The 14,113-nt window shown below is 44.6% G+C and overlaps 1 protein-coding gene across 2 annotated transcripts in view; it reads right to left on the reverse strand.

The window, feature by feature from the left end:
- The window catches only part of LOC129701593 (myosin-13-like), a 125,631-nt gene that overhangs the window by 7,319 nt on the left and 104,199 nt on the right, over positions 1 to 14,113 (reverse strand). For both annotated transcript variants that reach the window (XM_055642879.1, XM_055642873.1), the window contains 2 exons: positions 12,983 to 13,066; positions 11,016 to 11,105 (listed from right to left, as the gene is read on the reverse strand). In XM_055642879.1, the coding sequence (XP_055498854.1) occupies positions 11,019 to 11,105; positions 12,983 to 13,066 (171 nt within the window). In that variant the 3' untranslated portion in view covers positions 11,016 to 11,018. The remainder of the gene's footprint in view (positions 1 to 11,015; positions 11,106 to 12,982; positions 13,067 to 14,113) is intronic.

Here is a 14,113-nt window from a genome sequence, read left to right on the forward strand (position 1 = left end):
TCATAATCTGAGAACGCGACGGAGGCAGGTTTACAAAGTATATGGGTCAGAACTCGAATAACAGTCAGGAAGGCCATGGTTGGAATGGACATGGTGGGCGGAGGAGCATGTTTCTGTGTTGTACCCATGACTCGATGAGAAATGAGTGGCAAAAACACCTGATCATGGCTGATCATCCAAAATCAGTACCCCGTTTCTGCTTTCTCCCCATGTCCCATGATTCCGTAACCCTAAGAAATTTAAACACGGGAGGCTTTTTATAGTATTAAAAAAAAAACTGCATGACATCATTTTTACCATGTGATGATTTTTCCACACGTCGGTAGTCGTTGTTGGCTCAAGAGTAACTCGGGAGAGGAACTTGGTACATCGCAGAAATGAGAAGTAAATGGCAAACTTACATGAGGAAAGACATTCTTGCCATAGAGGGAGTACAGAGAAGGTTCACTAGACTGATTCCTGGGATGTCAGGACTTTCATTTGAAGAAAGGCTGGATAGACTCGGCTTGTACTCGCTAGAATTTAGAAGATTGAGGGGGGGGATCTTATAGAAACTTACAAAATTCTTAAGGGGTTGGACAGGCTAGATGCAGGAAGATTGTTCCAGATGTTGGGGAAGTAAAGGACAAAGGGTCACAGTTTAAGGATAAAGGGGAAATCCTTTAGGACCAAGATGAGAAAAACATTTTTCACACAGAGAGTGGTGAATCTCTGAACTCTCTGCCACAGAAGGTATTGAGGCCAGTTCATTTGCTATATTTAAGAGGGAGTTAAATGCGGCCCTTGTGGCTAAATGGATCAGGGGGTATGGAGAGAAAGCAGGTACAGGATACTGAGTTGGATGATCAGCCATGATCATACTGAATGGCGGTGCAGGCTCGAAGGGCCGAATGGCCTACTCCTGCACATATTTTCTATGTTTCTATGCCATGAATTTGCCCTCTGTAGTATGTGCTGAATACATACTTCTATAGAGACACCATCATGCAGCACAGAAACAGGGCCAGCAACCCATCATATCCATGCTGACCATCTAGTATCTATCTATGCTTATCCCATTTGCCTGCAATTGATACATGGCCTTCTCTGCATTAGTGTGGAAGTGCTTGTCTAGAATGTTGTGAGAGTCCCTGCCTTCTCCACTCACCCAGCCATTATGTTTCAGATTCCAAAGACATTCTGTGTAAAGTTATTAAGTGTATGAAGGAACTACAGATGCTGGATTTAACCGAAGATAGACACAAAAAGCTGGAATAACTCAACAGGTCAGACAGCATCTCTGGAGAATAGACATAGGTGACTGAGAGTCAGTCTTTAGAAGGATCTCGACCCAAAGCATCACCCATGCCTATTCCGAGAGACACTGTCTGAGCTGTTGAGTTACTCCAGCTTTTTGTGTCAATCTTCTGAGTAAAATTATTATTCCAAGATTCAAGATTCTTTAAGACAAGAGTGTTTATTGTCATGTGTCCCTGATAGGACAATGAGATTCTTGCTTTGCTTCAGCACAACAGAACATAGTAGGCATTGCCTACAGAACAGATCAGTGTGTCCATTTCTATATTACTAAAAGTCTAATCTTGACCGCTTTTGACTCGCTGTGGTGTGATTTCAGACAGAACGCCACCAGCAACGGCCGTCATTTTTGGCAACCTCGTTCAGAGCCCCCATCCGGGTCCGGAAGATATTTCCCATCGATGAAAAATCAGAGAGATATTAACGTTTTTTAAAAATCTGCCATTCTCTCTGCTGCCCCTGCTGGTGGGAGGGGGGGGAAGGACTATAATATCCGGCAGTGGTGTGCCTCACTCAGTCTCTGCAATATGGAGGAAGCCAGAGGATTACGTTTCTCTGTGAATAACCCTGAACACATGTCTAGTCAACTGTGAGTGCCCTTAATGTGGTTCTAAAATGGTTTCAAAAAGTGTCTCCATTGGTTATAAAATAGTTGCAAAAAGTGTCTCTATTGGTTCTAAAATTCTTGCAAAAAGTATCTATTGGTTCTAAAATGCTTGCAAAAACTGTCTCTATTGGTTCTAAAATGCTTGCAAAAAGTGTCTCTATTGGTTCTAAAATGCTTGGAAAAAGTCTCTAATGGATCCAAAATCCTTGCAAAAAGTGTATCTATCTATCTATATTACTAAAAGTCTGTTCTTGACCGGTTTTGGCCTTCTGTGCTGCGATTTCCAAGAGAAAGCCGCCACCTATGGCCGTAATTTTTGGCCACCTAGCTCAGATCCCCCCTCCGCGCATGTGTGCCCGTCGATTAAAAATGACAGATATATTAATGTTTTTACAAAATTCCACATACTCTGCTGGCGGCAGGGGGGGAGGGACTATAAAACCAGGAAGTGGTGTGACACACAGTCTCTTCAAGATGGAGGAAGGCAGAGGGTCACGTTTCTCTGAGCTGTGAATAACACTGAACACATGTTTACTCAAATGTAAGTGCCTTAGTGGTTCTAAAATGCTTGCAGAATGTGTCTATTGGTTCTAAAGCTTGCAAAAAAGTGTCTATTGGTTCTAAAGTTTTGCAAAAAAATGTCTATTGGTTCTAAAGCTTGCAAAAAATGTCTATTGGTTCTAAAGCTTTCAAAAAATGTCCATTGGTTCTAAAGCTTGCAAAAAATGTCTATTGGTTCTAAAGCTTGCAAAAAAATGTCTATTGGTTCGAAAGCTTGCAAAAAAATGTCTATTGGTTCTAAAGCTTGCAAACAGTGTCTCTATTGGTTCTAAAGCTTGCAAAAAAAAGTCTATTGGTTCTAAAATGGTTCATACTATCGCCCCAGAAAGCTTGCAAAAAGTGTCTATCGGTTCAAAAGCTTGCAAAAAAAGTATTGAAATTGAAAGGCACTACTTACTGCAAATGGTGGCATGAAGTTGAAAGGCACTACTTACTGTAAATGGTGGCTTGGGAGCTTTGGCTTGAAGTTGAAAGGCACTATTACTGCAAATGGTGGCTTGGTTGTTTTGGCTTGAAGTTGAAAGGCACTACTTACTGCAAATGATGGCTTGGGTGAGGCTTGAAGTTGAAAGGCACTACTTACTGCAAATGGTAGCTTGGGTGTGGCTTGAAGTTGAAAGACACCACTTACTGCAAATGGTGGCATGAAGTTGAAAGGCACTACTTACTGCAAATGGTGGCTTGGTTGCTTTGGCTTGAAGTTAAAGGCACTACTTACTGCAAATGATGGCTTGGGTGAGGCTTGAAGTTGAAAGGCACTACTTACTGCAAATGGTGGCTTGGTTGCTTTGGCTTGAAGTTAAAGGCACTACTTACGGCAAATGGCGGCTTGGTTGCTTTGGCTTGAAGTTGAAAGGCACTACTTACTGCAAATGATGGCTTGGGTGAGGCTTGAAGTTGAAAGGCACTACTTACTGCAAATGGTGGCTTGGGTGCAATGGCTTGAAGTTAATATGCATTACTTACTGCAAATGGAGGCATGGGTGCATTGGCTTGAAGTTGAAAGACACTATTTACTGCAAATTGTGGCTTGAAGTTGAAAGGCACTACTTACTGCAAGTGGTGGCACTACTTGCGTGCTTTGGCTTGAAGTTGAAAGGCACTACTTACTGCAAATGGTGGCATGAGGTTGACAGGCACTACTTACTGCAAATGGTGGCTTGGGTTCATTGGCTTGAAGTTGAAAGGCACTATTTACTGCTAATGGTGGCTTGGTTGCTTTGACTTGAAGTTGAGAGGCACTTCTTACTGCTAATGGTGGCTTGGGTGTGGTTTGAAGTTGAAAGGCACTACTTACTGCAAATGGTGGCTTAGATGCAATGGCTTGAAGTTAAAAGGCATTACTTACTGCAAATGGTGGCATGAAGTTGAAATGCACTACTTACTGCAAATGGTGGCTTGGGTGCTTTGGCTTGAAGTTAAAAGGCACTACTGTAAATGCACTTCCTGTTTGCACTGTATATTGATTTTAGATAAAACGCTACCACTTACGGCTGTGATTTTTGCCATCTTACTCAGCTAAGCAGGTGCAGATAATTCTTCCCATCAATGAAAAATAAAAGTGTTATTAGTTTTTTAAAAAATGTTGAGAATCTCTCTCCTGTCAATTACTCCATGAAAGCCACACCTTTTCCGGAGGGAGTGGGGGAGGGGGGGTTATAAAACCCGGAAATGTGGGTGTGGTTCAGTGTCTGCAAGATGGAGGAGGGAGAGGTCACGACTCGCTGTCTTTAGTGGCTTTGCACCCTACTTCAAATGGTATGAAACTGCACTTGAATTTGGTGGCCTTGCACCCTGCTAGAAGTGGTAAGAAACTGCACTTGAATTTGGTGGCCTTATACCCTGCTTGAAATAGAATTTTAAAGATTAGCCGTGAGTCAACTACCAGCCCACCAGCCATGAGTGAGTGAGTTGCCTGCACAACAGGCTTGATTGACTGAGACGCCGGCCCAAGAATCCATTTGGCGCACAACTTACATACTAGCCCTCTGGAAACCAGTCCCTTCAGCCCACAACACCCATACTAGCGCTCCAGAAAGCTCCCCCCCCCCCAGGAGTGCTGTGAGGCCTGCACTCCAAGATGACTTTTGAGGTATATTCTCAGATTTTCTTTGTTAAAATTTGACCGCTTAATCTCTCTATATTAAAATTGTCTTTTTTTCATATCAAAAGCAAAGTGTTATCAAGGGGCAGTGAGCAGCAGAATACAGCAAGAGATGCTACAAAAAATAACTTAATAATGCTCATCTTTAACATTTAAATTGTTGTTATATTTTAAGTCATTAACATTTTAAACTTTAATAAATCCTTTTTCCACTTGCCATGCCTGCGTGTTCTTCATCACAATAGTAACCTAATAGGCAGGAATGGTTGCACTATCGGAGAGCCACTAAGAGTGCATGGGGAGGGGGGGGGGGGGGGGGAGGGGGAGGTTGAGGAGAGATGGACTGAATGCGTGTGGGGGAGGGGAATGGCATGGAGCAGAGTGGGGGGTGAAGTGAGGACGGGTGATTGAATGAACTGCCACCACCAGCTGTGACTGGCTACACAGTCATGGGTATAGAGTGAGTACAGCAAGGGGCTGAGCACGCAGCGTTGAGGTGCTCCCGTGCTGATTGTTATCGAGGCTGACACATTTCCACCAATATGAACAGACTGTGGTCTGTGAATGAGGAAGTCGAGGATCCAATTGCAGAGGGATGCTCAGAGACCCAGTTCTGCGAGTTTGGTAACCAGCTTGGAGGGGATGATTGTGTTAAATGCCGAGCTGTAATCAATGAATAACAGTGTAATCAATGAATAACAGCCTGACATATGAGTTTTTATTGTCCAAGTGGTCCAGAGCGGAGTGGAGAGCCAGCGGGATCGCATCCACCATTGATCTGTTGTGGCGGTAAGCGAACTGCAGTGGGTCCAGGTTTTTGTCGAGGTAGGAGTTGATTTGCTCCATGATCAACCTCTCAAAGCACTTTATCACCACCGACGTTAGTGCCACTGGTCGATAGTCATTGAGGCACGTCACCTTGCTCTTCTTGGGCACTGGTATAATTGATGCCCTTTTAAAGCAGGTTGGGAACCTCAGACCTCAGAAGTGAGAGGTTGAAAATGTCCATAAAAACTCCAGCCAGTTGGCACAGGTTTTTAGAACACGACCGGGTATACCATCAGGCCCAGGTGCTTTTCGGGGGTTCACCCCTCTGAAGGATTTCCTGACGTCGGCCTCTGTGACTGAGACTGAAATACCATCACAGCGAATGAGGGATCGGGAAGGCACATCAGTATTCTCTCTATCAAAGCGTGTGTACACGCATTGAGCTCGTCAGGGAGTGATGTTACACCGACATTCGAGCTGCCTCCTGGTTTCGCCTTGTAGGGGGTGATTGCATTCAGGCCCCGCCACAGCTGCCGAACATCTGTTTCATCCTCCAGCTTGGAGCAGAAGTCCCTTTTGGCCTTTTTGATGGCCTTACCAAGGTCGTATCTGGACTTCTTGTAGACCAGATGTTCGAGGTGTGGCGAGCATGAGTTGGACACGTCTCAGTACCACGCAGAGTTGATCCATTTTCCTACCATTTCAAGCAGGGTGCAAGGCCACCAAATTCAGGTTCAGTTTCCTACCATTTCAAGCAGGGTGCAAGGTCACTGAATTCAAGTGCAGTTTCCAACCACTTCAAGCTGGGTGCAAGACAACCAAATTCAAGTGCAGTTTCATACCATTCAAGGAGGGTGCAAGGCCCCCAAATTCAAATGCAGTTTCATACCATTTCATGCAGGGTGCAAGGCCACCACATTTAAATGCAGTTTCATACTATTTCAAGCAAGGCGAAACCACCATAAAACCACACAAAATATCACACTCACAGTTCAGTAGATGTTCAGTTGATTCACAGCTCAGACAGAGTTGTGACCTCTCCCTCCCCCATCATACAGAGACTGAGCCACACCCACACTTCCAGGTTCCGTAATCCCTCCCCCTTCCACCGGAAAAGGTGTGGCCTTCATGGCGTGAGTGACAGGAGAGAGATTCTCAACATTTTTTAAACACTAATAACACTTTTATTTTTCATTGATGGGAAGAATCCTCTGCAACTGATCAGCGGAGGGGGCTGAGTAAGGTGGGCAAAAATCATAGCTGTAAGTGGTAGCATTTTACCTAAAATCAATAAAATGCAAACAGGAAGTTGTCAAGTTTAGATAAACAACCCTTTGCAGTGCATTTTCACTTCAACCCAAAACCTGCCCAAACAACCATTAGCAGTGCATTTTTACTTCAGCCCAAACAACCAACCATTAGCAGTGCATTTTTACATCAGCCCAAAACAACCATCTATTAGCCATGTATTTTTACTTCAGCCCAAACAACCAACCATTAGCCGTGCGTTTTTACTTCAGCCCAAACAACGAACCATTAGCAGTGCATTTTTACTTCATTAGTAGTGCATTTTACTTCAACCCAAACAACCATTAGCAGTGCATTTTTACTTTAACCCAAACAACCATTAGCAGTGCATTTTTACTTCAATCCAAACAACCATTAGCAGTGCCTTTTTACTTCAACCCAAACAACCATTAGCAGTGCCTTTTTACTTCAAACCAACCATATTTTCATTTTCAAACCGCATGAAGGACACTCAGTCGAGTAGAAATGTGTTCAGTGTTATTCAGGGCTCAGAGAGACGTGACCCTTTGGCTTTCTCCATCTTGCAGAGACTGAGTGAGGCACACCACTTCCATGTTTTATAGTTCCTCACCCTCCCACCAGCAGGGGCAGCAGAGAGAATGGCAATTAAAAAAAAAACATTAATATCTCTCTGATTTTTCATCAATGGGAAATATCCTCGGGTCCCGGAAGGTGGATGGGGGCTCTGAGCAAGGTGGACAAAAATGACGGCCGTAGGTGGCGGCGTTTTCTCGGAAATCACGCCACCGCGAGCCAAAAGCGGTCAAGATCAGACTTTTAGTAATATAGATGGTATAAAATGTCATCAGGATCAATTTATATTTTGTCAAATTACTCTGTGATTCCTTACCTGCAGTTCCACTGACCTAGTCTAATATATTTTGTACACTTGAACAATTTACATGTTTTACCCAGGTCCAAGCTATTGTTGCAAATTAGGAACAGAATTGGTCCAGTCAATGATTCCTGGTTCATCCCTATCAATACTTTGCTTGACCAAGTAGCTGTAATTTCAACACTTCAATTTCAAATCCATATTCAATACTTAGTCCAAATCTCAATGGAATTTTACTTGAGGAAAGTCTTTTATGAACCCCAGTTAAACACCTTCCGGAAGAATTTGTTTTGCATCACAAGCTAAACTAGAACTTAGTAAATCTTTTAAATAAAACTGAAGACTGCAGCTGCTTGTTTGATTTATTTATCCTTATGATCAGAGACAAGACATTCACTGTTTTTTAATCTGTGTTTCTTTTCCTCAATGATTCATTCTATTGATATCTTCTCCCTAAACTTCTTTGTCATATGAAGAATTAGCATCTATCATAGCAGATGTATTGTTTTGAATCTTTCAACATATAAAATGTTCACATATTAAAAAACTACAGTGTTGCTTTGGCTATCTTCATCTGTATCTATCTAACTATACTACAGGTGCACAACCTTTTATCCGAAAGCCTTGAAACTAGACACTTTTCATAATTCGGAATTTTTCGGCTTTCGGATTGGAAGATTTTTAGCGTAGATTTTAACGGCTGGCTCAGTGGTAGAGTGCTTGGCTCATATCCGCAAGGTCGCGAATTTGTGCCTCGATCCCGGCAGTTACTCGATCGCGAGTATGAGTCTTCGATGTAGTTTTTTCTTGCAGAATAGGAGAGAATAGGGAGGGTTAGGCTGGGATCATTCTCTGCGAGATAATCTTAGTGTGGGAGACAAGTGTAGGAGAGGTGTACTGACTGTGTGGGCAGAACTTTGGAAGTGATTGCCCACCATTCTCAAAAGCTGCTGTGTCTCCCTGTCCCTCCAACTCCAGAGGAATCCGCTCCCCGATGGGCCGCTACGGTGACAAGTGGCAGTTCGCCCACAGCCCGAGCTGCGCCACCCCAAGAACAAGACGTACCTTGCACACCATCAGCTTCTGCCCCTACGGGGAGCGTGTTCCTCTGGAGTTGGAGCGGGGCTGGGCTGGAGTTGCTGAACTGGGATCTCCGTGCTTGCAGTGGGCCTGGGGGTTGGTGTCCCGATGAGGGGGCGCAGCTCGGGCTGTGGGCGAACTGCCACTTGTCACCGTAGCGGCCCATCGGGGAGCGGCTTCTGGTGGTCCTGACGTCTTCGGCCACCCCCCTGTACAGGAGCTGAGACTGGGAACTGTACCGCCCTTGCAGGTGAGCAGGAGAGTGGGGTTGTTTACAGTTGCAGAGGGAGGGGGCAAGAGCGGTACAGTTCCCAGTCTCAGCTCCTGTCCAGGGGGGTGGCCGGAGACGTCAGGACCAACAGGAAGCCACTCCCCGATGGGCCGCAACAGCGACAAGTGACAGTTCGCCCACAGCCCGAGCTGCGCCCCCTCATCCGCAACCCGGGTTCCTCTGGAGTTGGAACGAGGCTGGGCTAGGAGGTTGGCCGGGTGTCCAACCCGGCCAACCTCCTCAGCTCGGTGGCCGGAGATGTCACAGCCCAAGCTGCCCCCCTCATCTGCAACCCCAAGAACAAGACGTACCTTGCACACCATCAGCTTCTGTCCCTATGGGAAGCGTGTTCCTCTGGAGTTGGAACAGGGCTGGGCTGCTGCTGGCTGTGAGTCTCTGGGATCTCCGTGCTTGCAGTGGGCCTGCGGGTCGGTGTCCCGTTGGTCCTGACGTCTCCGGTGACTGGCACTGACCTGCTGGCTGGCATCGCCGACATGAAGACAGTGCAAAGCCCCCGCGCCAGTGCAATGGGCGGGGAACTGGAGAGGGGAGGGAAGGGGTCACACACATGGCCGGGAAGCAGAGGGGTGTAGGTGAGGTGAAACTGAAGGGAGCGGCAATCTGCTGCTGCCTGCCAGCTGAGTTAAAACATTCCCACGCAAGACTCACGACACACTGTGCATCGTGAGTCTACCGTGGGAACTTTTAAACTCAGCGGGCAGGCAGCAGCAGATTGTCAATTATTAACCCTCCCGCGCAATATACCCTCACCTTCTCTTTTATGAATGGGGATTTAGTTCCCCTTTCTTCGAGGACCGACCGGAGGTTCCGCTGTCACCTCTGCGGGCCGCCCTCGGTGAACGTTTTCAAGGACCTTTCTTCAAGGATTGAAAAAATGTCCGCTATTCGGAGCTTTTCGTTATTTGGATCTTCGGATAAAAGGTTGTGCACCTGTATTACTAAAACTCTCATCTTGACCACTTCCGTTTTGCAGTTATTTTTAATTTGCGCAAAACCCTATATCGCTAGGGTTTTTCGCCACCTTACTCACCGTTCTCCTCTGCTCCAAGCGCACCAATGTTTTGTTCCGATCAGTGAAATATTAGAAAAGTTATGAAGGTTTAAGAAATCATGAGATCAGCAGATTTGTCTTCTCGCTTGTCAGTCACCATGAAGGTAACACCCTTCTGGCACCCATGGAGAATAAATTCCCGGAGGCGGGGCTGAGTGCTGAGCAGCGTGCGGAAAGAGAGCAGTGTGCGGGCTGCTTCTGCAGCGACCAGCACGGCAAGCCGAGAGCTTTTAAGTTGAACTGGAAGCCTCCGAGTGAAGTCGGAGTAGGACCGGGAGCTGCTGCAACAGGCCGAAAGCTGAAGGTGGGGTGTGAGCAGAGTGCCCCTTCCCGCACCCCCCCTTCCCACACCTCCCCCTACCCCCACACCTCCCCTATCCCCCTTCCCCCCACCCCCCCCCCTTCCCCCACCCCCCCTTCCCCCACCCCCCCTTCCCCACCCCCTCCCCCAACCCCCCTTCCCCCCCCCCCCCCCTCCACCCCCCTCCCCCACACCCCCCCCTACGCCCCCCCATCTCACCCTCCACCTCCCCACACGTCTCTGCCCCCACACACCCCTCCCCCACCACCCCCCCCCACACCACGCCTCCCCCCTTCCCTACAACCTCGCTCCTTATCACTGAAAGACCTACCATTAAAGTATTGAAAGGACAGTTCAATAGCTTTTCCATTCATATTTTGATGGTCTCTATTCACCCAAAGGAATTCAAATTATTGCCAATCGGCCTTCTAAGAAGCCACCAGCACATCACATAGTACTCATTTTTAATTCTCAATGGGGTTAGCTTAGCTAACTAACTGTGGTTTGATCAGCACACATCTGTATTGTAATTATTTGCACAACCAAAGCATGTGACACATTGAAACATAAATGGTAATGGTATAGAATGTTTCAACCAGTTATCATTCATAAGTTAAATATTTTAATTATTCACCCCTGGCACTTCTGTCAACATACAATATTGCCGTAGCTATATTCACTTGCACTTGCAGTTCACTTGCAAGAATTGGTGCCTTTCATTTAGTTGAATGAAAGCAAACAATGACAAATTTGCAACGATATGTATTCGCAAAAAAACGTACAACATTCATATTCTTCTCATCAATACTCACCTGTTAAGAGTTTTGTTTGTGGAGGTGTTCTGAGGAGTTTGTTAGCCTGGGCATCCCAGCACATCCTGGAGGTGAACTCACTGACCAGGGCTGGAAAATAAAAGAAGAAGCAAAGAACTGCAGATGTTAGTTTAATGCGCTGGAATAAATCAGCGGGTCATGCAGTATCTGATGAAGGATCCGATCCCCAAAACAGTGTCCATCCATTTGCCTCCACAAAAGCTGCCTGACCAGCAATTTGTTTGTTATGGTTAAATTTAGAAGATGTGAAGCACCATTTAACTATTTGCTACAAAAATGAAAAGCACTATGAATATATTTTGGTCAACCTATATTCTATGGACCCTAATTCTAGATACCCTAATTTGGGGGAAATATCCTCTTAGCATCCACTCTGTTAATCCCCTTCAGTATCTTATGCATTAATAAGATCATCTCTCATCTGAACATAGGCCCTATCTGCTCATCCGCTCTTCAAACTTCAACCCAGGAATCAACCTAGTGAATTTTCTTGGCCTTGCCTTGAATTCCAGTAAAACCTCCCTTAAATGTGGATTCCAAAACTGACCTGAATACTCTCGAAACAGTCTCACCAGCACCATACAAAGTTGCATTTAAACTTTTCTAATTTTATACTCTCTATCCCTTGCAATAAAGCTCCACATTCCATTAATCTTATGAATTACTTGCAGTATCTGCAATTCAACATTTTGTTTTTCATACACCAGGGTCCCCAGATTCCTTTTTACCACAATTTGGAATCTTAGTCCATTTAAATACTATTTTTTGCATTTTAATTCTTCCTTCTAAAGTGGATAACCTCACCTTCTCCCTCATGGTATTTCATCGGCCCGGTTCAAGCCCACTCACTTATCGATAGCCCTTGAGGCTTGCAGTGCCGTTCTCACAGCTGGTTAATCCAGCTATCATTGCCACATTGGCAAAGTTGGCTGCAGCACAACTCAGTTCCTTCATCCAAGTTATTAATGTACATTGTATATAGTTAATGGGTATCACTGATCCCCATGGCACCGATCAAGTTACTAATTGCCATTCCAAGAGTGACCTATTTATTCAGACACCCTGATAGTCGATTATATTGTTTGCAGAATACTATTTACATATTCTGTAGGAAGAAATTATAGATGTTGGTTTACACCGAAGTTAGACACATTATGCTGGAGTAACTCACTGGGACAGGCAGACAGGATTGTGCCAGTTCCACTAATGACTCCAGCATTTTGTGTCTATCTTTGATGTTTACTTATTCTGTTGTGCTGCTACAAGAATGGCATTGTTCTGTCTGGGCCATATGGCAATAAAATACTCTTGACTCTACCCAGCCAATATACAATTCTCATCTCTTGTCTAACGCTCTATGTGGCACCTTATCAAAAGATTTCTGATAAAGCAAATTTGTTATATCCTCCAGGAACTGTAGTGAATTATCCCTTTTTCCCCACCCCCCATCAGTCTGAAGAAGGGTTTCGGCCCGAAACGTTGCCTATTTCCTTTGCTCCATAGATGCTGCTGCACCCGCTGAGTTTCTCCAGCAATTTTGTGTACCTAGTAGTGAATTATCAATGAGAGCTTTTTCATAAAACAAGCTGATTTTATCTGATTGTTTTATTTATTGCCCTGTTATTGCCTCCTTGAAAATAGATCTAATATTTTACTAAACAGAAATGTTGGCCTAACTGGCTATTGTGTCCTTCTTTCCATCTTCTTCCTTTAAAGAACATTTGCTGTTCCCTGATTTTCTGGGGCTTATCCAGAATCAAGGGAATGTTAGTAAATAAAATCCTACAGACCTATTCTCACAGCAGCTACTTCCTTTAAGACCCCAGTTTGCAGACTGTCATGTCCAGAGGAATTGTTGACATTGGCTCCATCAGTTTGTCTAATGTGCAGAACAAAGGGGGGGGAAACAATTCTGTAATATAAATGACAAAATACATGACACTTACTGCATTGTGCTTCGATGTTTTTGGCAATCTAATGCTGGTGTCCTCAAGGAAACAGATTGGTACTAGACCACGTCTTCCATTAACCTGCAAATACAGGAAACATTTTAGAATTAGATGCATTCCCTCCCATACTTTGAATGATGGTCACAAGATTCAGAGCTACTGCCATTGAGATAATAAAATTCAAGAAGACATTTATATATATATCTACTCCTTATGGGTGAAAAAATAAAGTGATATGGAGAGAAGGCCAGAACTGGGTGCTGGATTTGGAATTCAGGACCTATTGAAGAAGGGACCAGACCTGAAATGCGAGTCTGAAAAAGGGTCCTGACCCAAAACATCACCTATCTATGTTCTCTAAAGATGCTGCCTGACCCGCTGATTTACTCCAGCACTTTGTGTCCATTTACTGAATTTGGATGATCGGCCATGACCACATTGAGCGGCACTGCAAGCTCCAAGGATTGCTGGGCTTATTCCTACCCCTATTTTCTATGTTTCTATTATCATCCAACACTTTCAGCAATTTGGACAGAAAAAAATAAACAGACCAGTAATTAGGAAGGCAAGATGTCAAATATACATTCCGGGGCAATATATTTCCCCTCATTAACTCCACATTAGGAATGCCAGAGTTTTACGGATGCCATTATTAACATGATGGAATTTTTGAATGGTCTACAAAAATTATAAGCAAACTGTTGCAGGGCAACTGATATTATACAGGCAATGTACTTATGCTAAAATTTGCTTCTCTTCCTCAGTTGCAAAACCCTAATGTCATGTCCCTAGAAGCAGCCAGTCACCACCAGCCGAACCTCCATCAGGGGAATACATACAGAACAGAGTATCTGCAAACTACAGAAAATCAACTCGATTGCAGACCTAAACCAAAGGAAAGTACAACACTCACCCTACTGCTTATAGGCATTTGCCTAATTTAATAATAATGTTTCACTAAAAAAATAAAGACATTTAGTTCATAGTCCCCTACAACAGAGAGAATCAACCTTCACAAAAAGGTCAGGATCTGAAGATTTATTTCTGTGCATGTTAGGAGACTGTGTAAGGATCTGCAGGTAGAAAAATGCTTTTTCATTGATCCTTCAACCAGTGTTTGGTTAATAC

Source organism: Leucoraja erinacea, chromosome 1, assembly GCF_028641065.1.
Source record: "Leucoraja erinacea ecotype New England chromosome 1, Leri_hhj_1, whole genome shotgun sequence".
NCBI classification, from domain to species: domain Eukaryota; kingdom Metazoa; phylum Chordata; class Chondrichthyes; order Rajiformes; family Rajidae; genus Leucoraja; species Leucoraja erinaceus.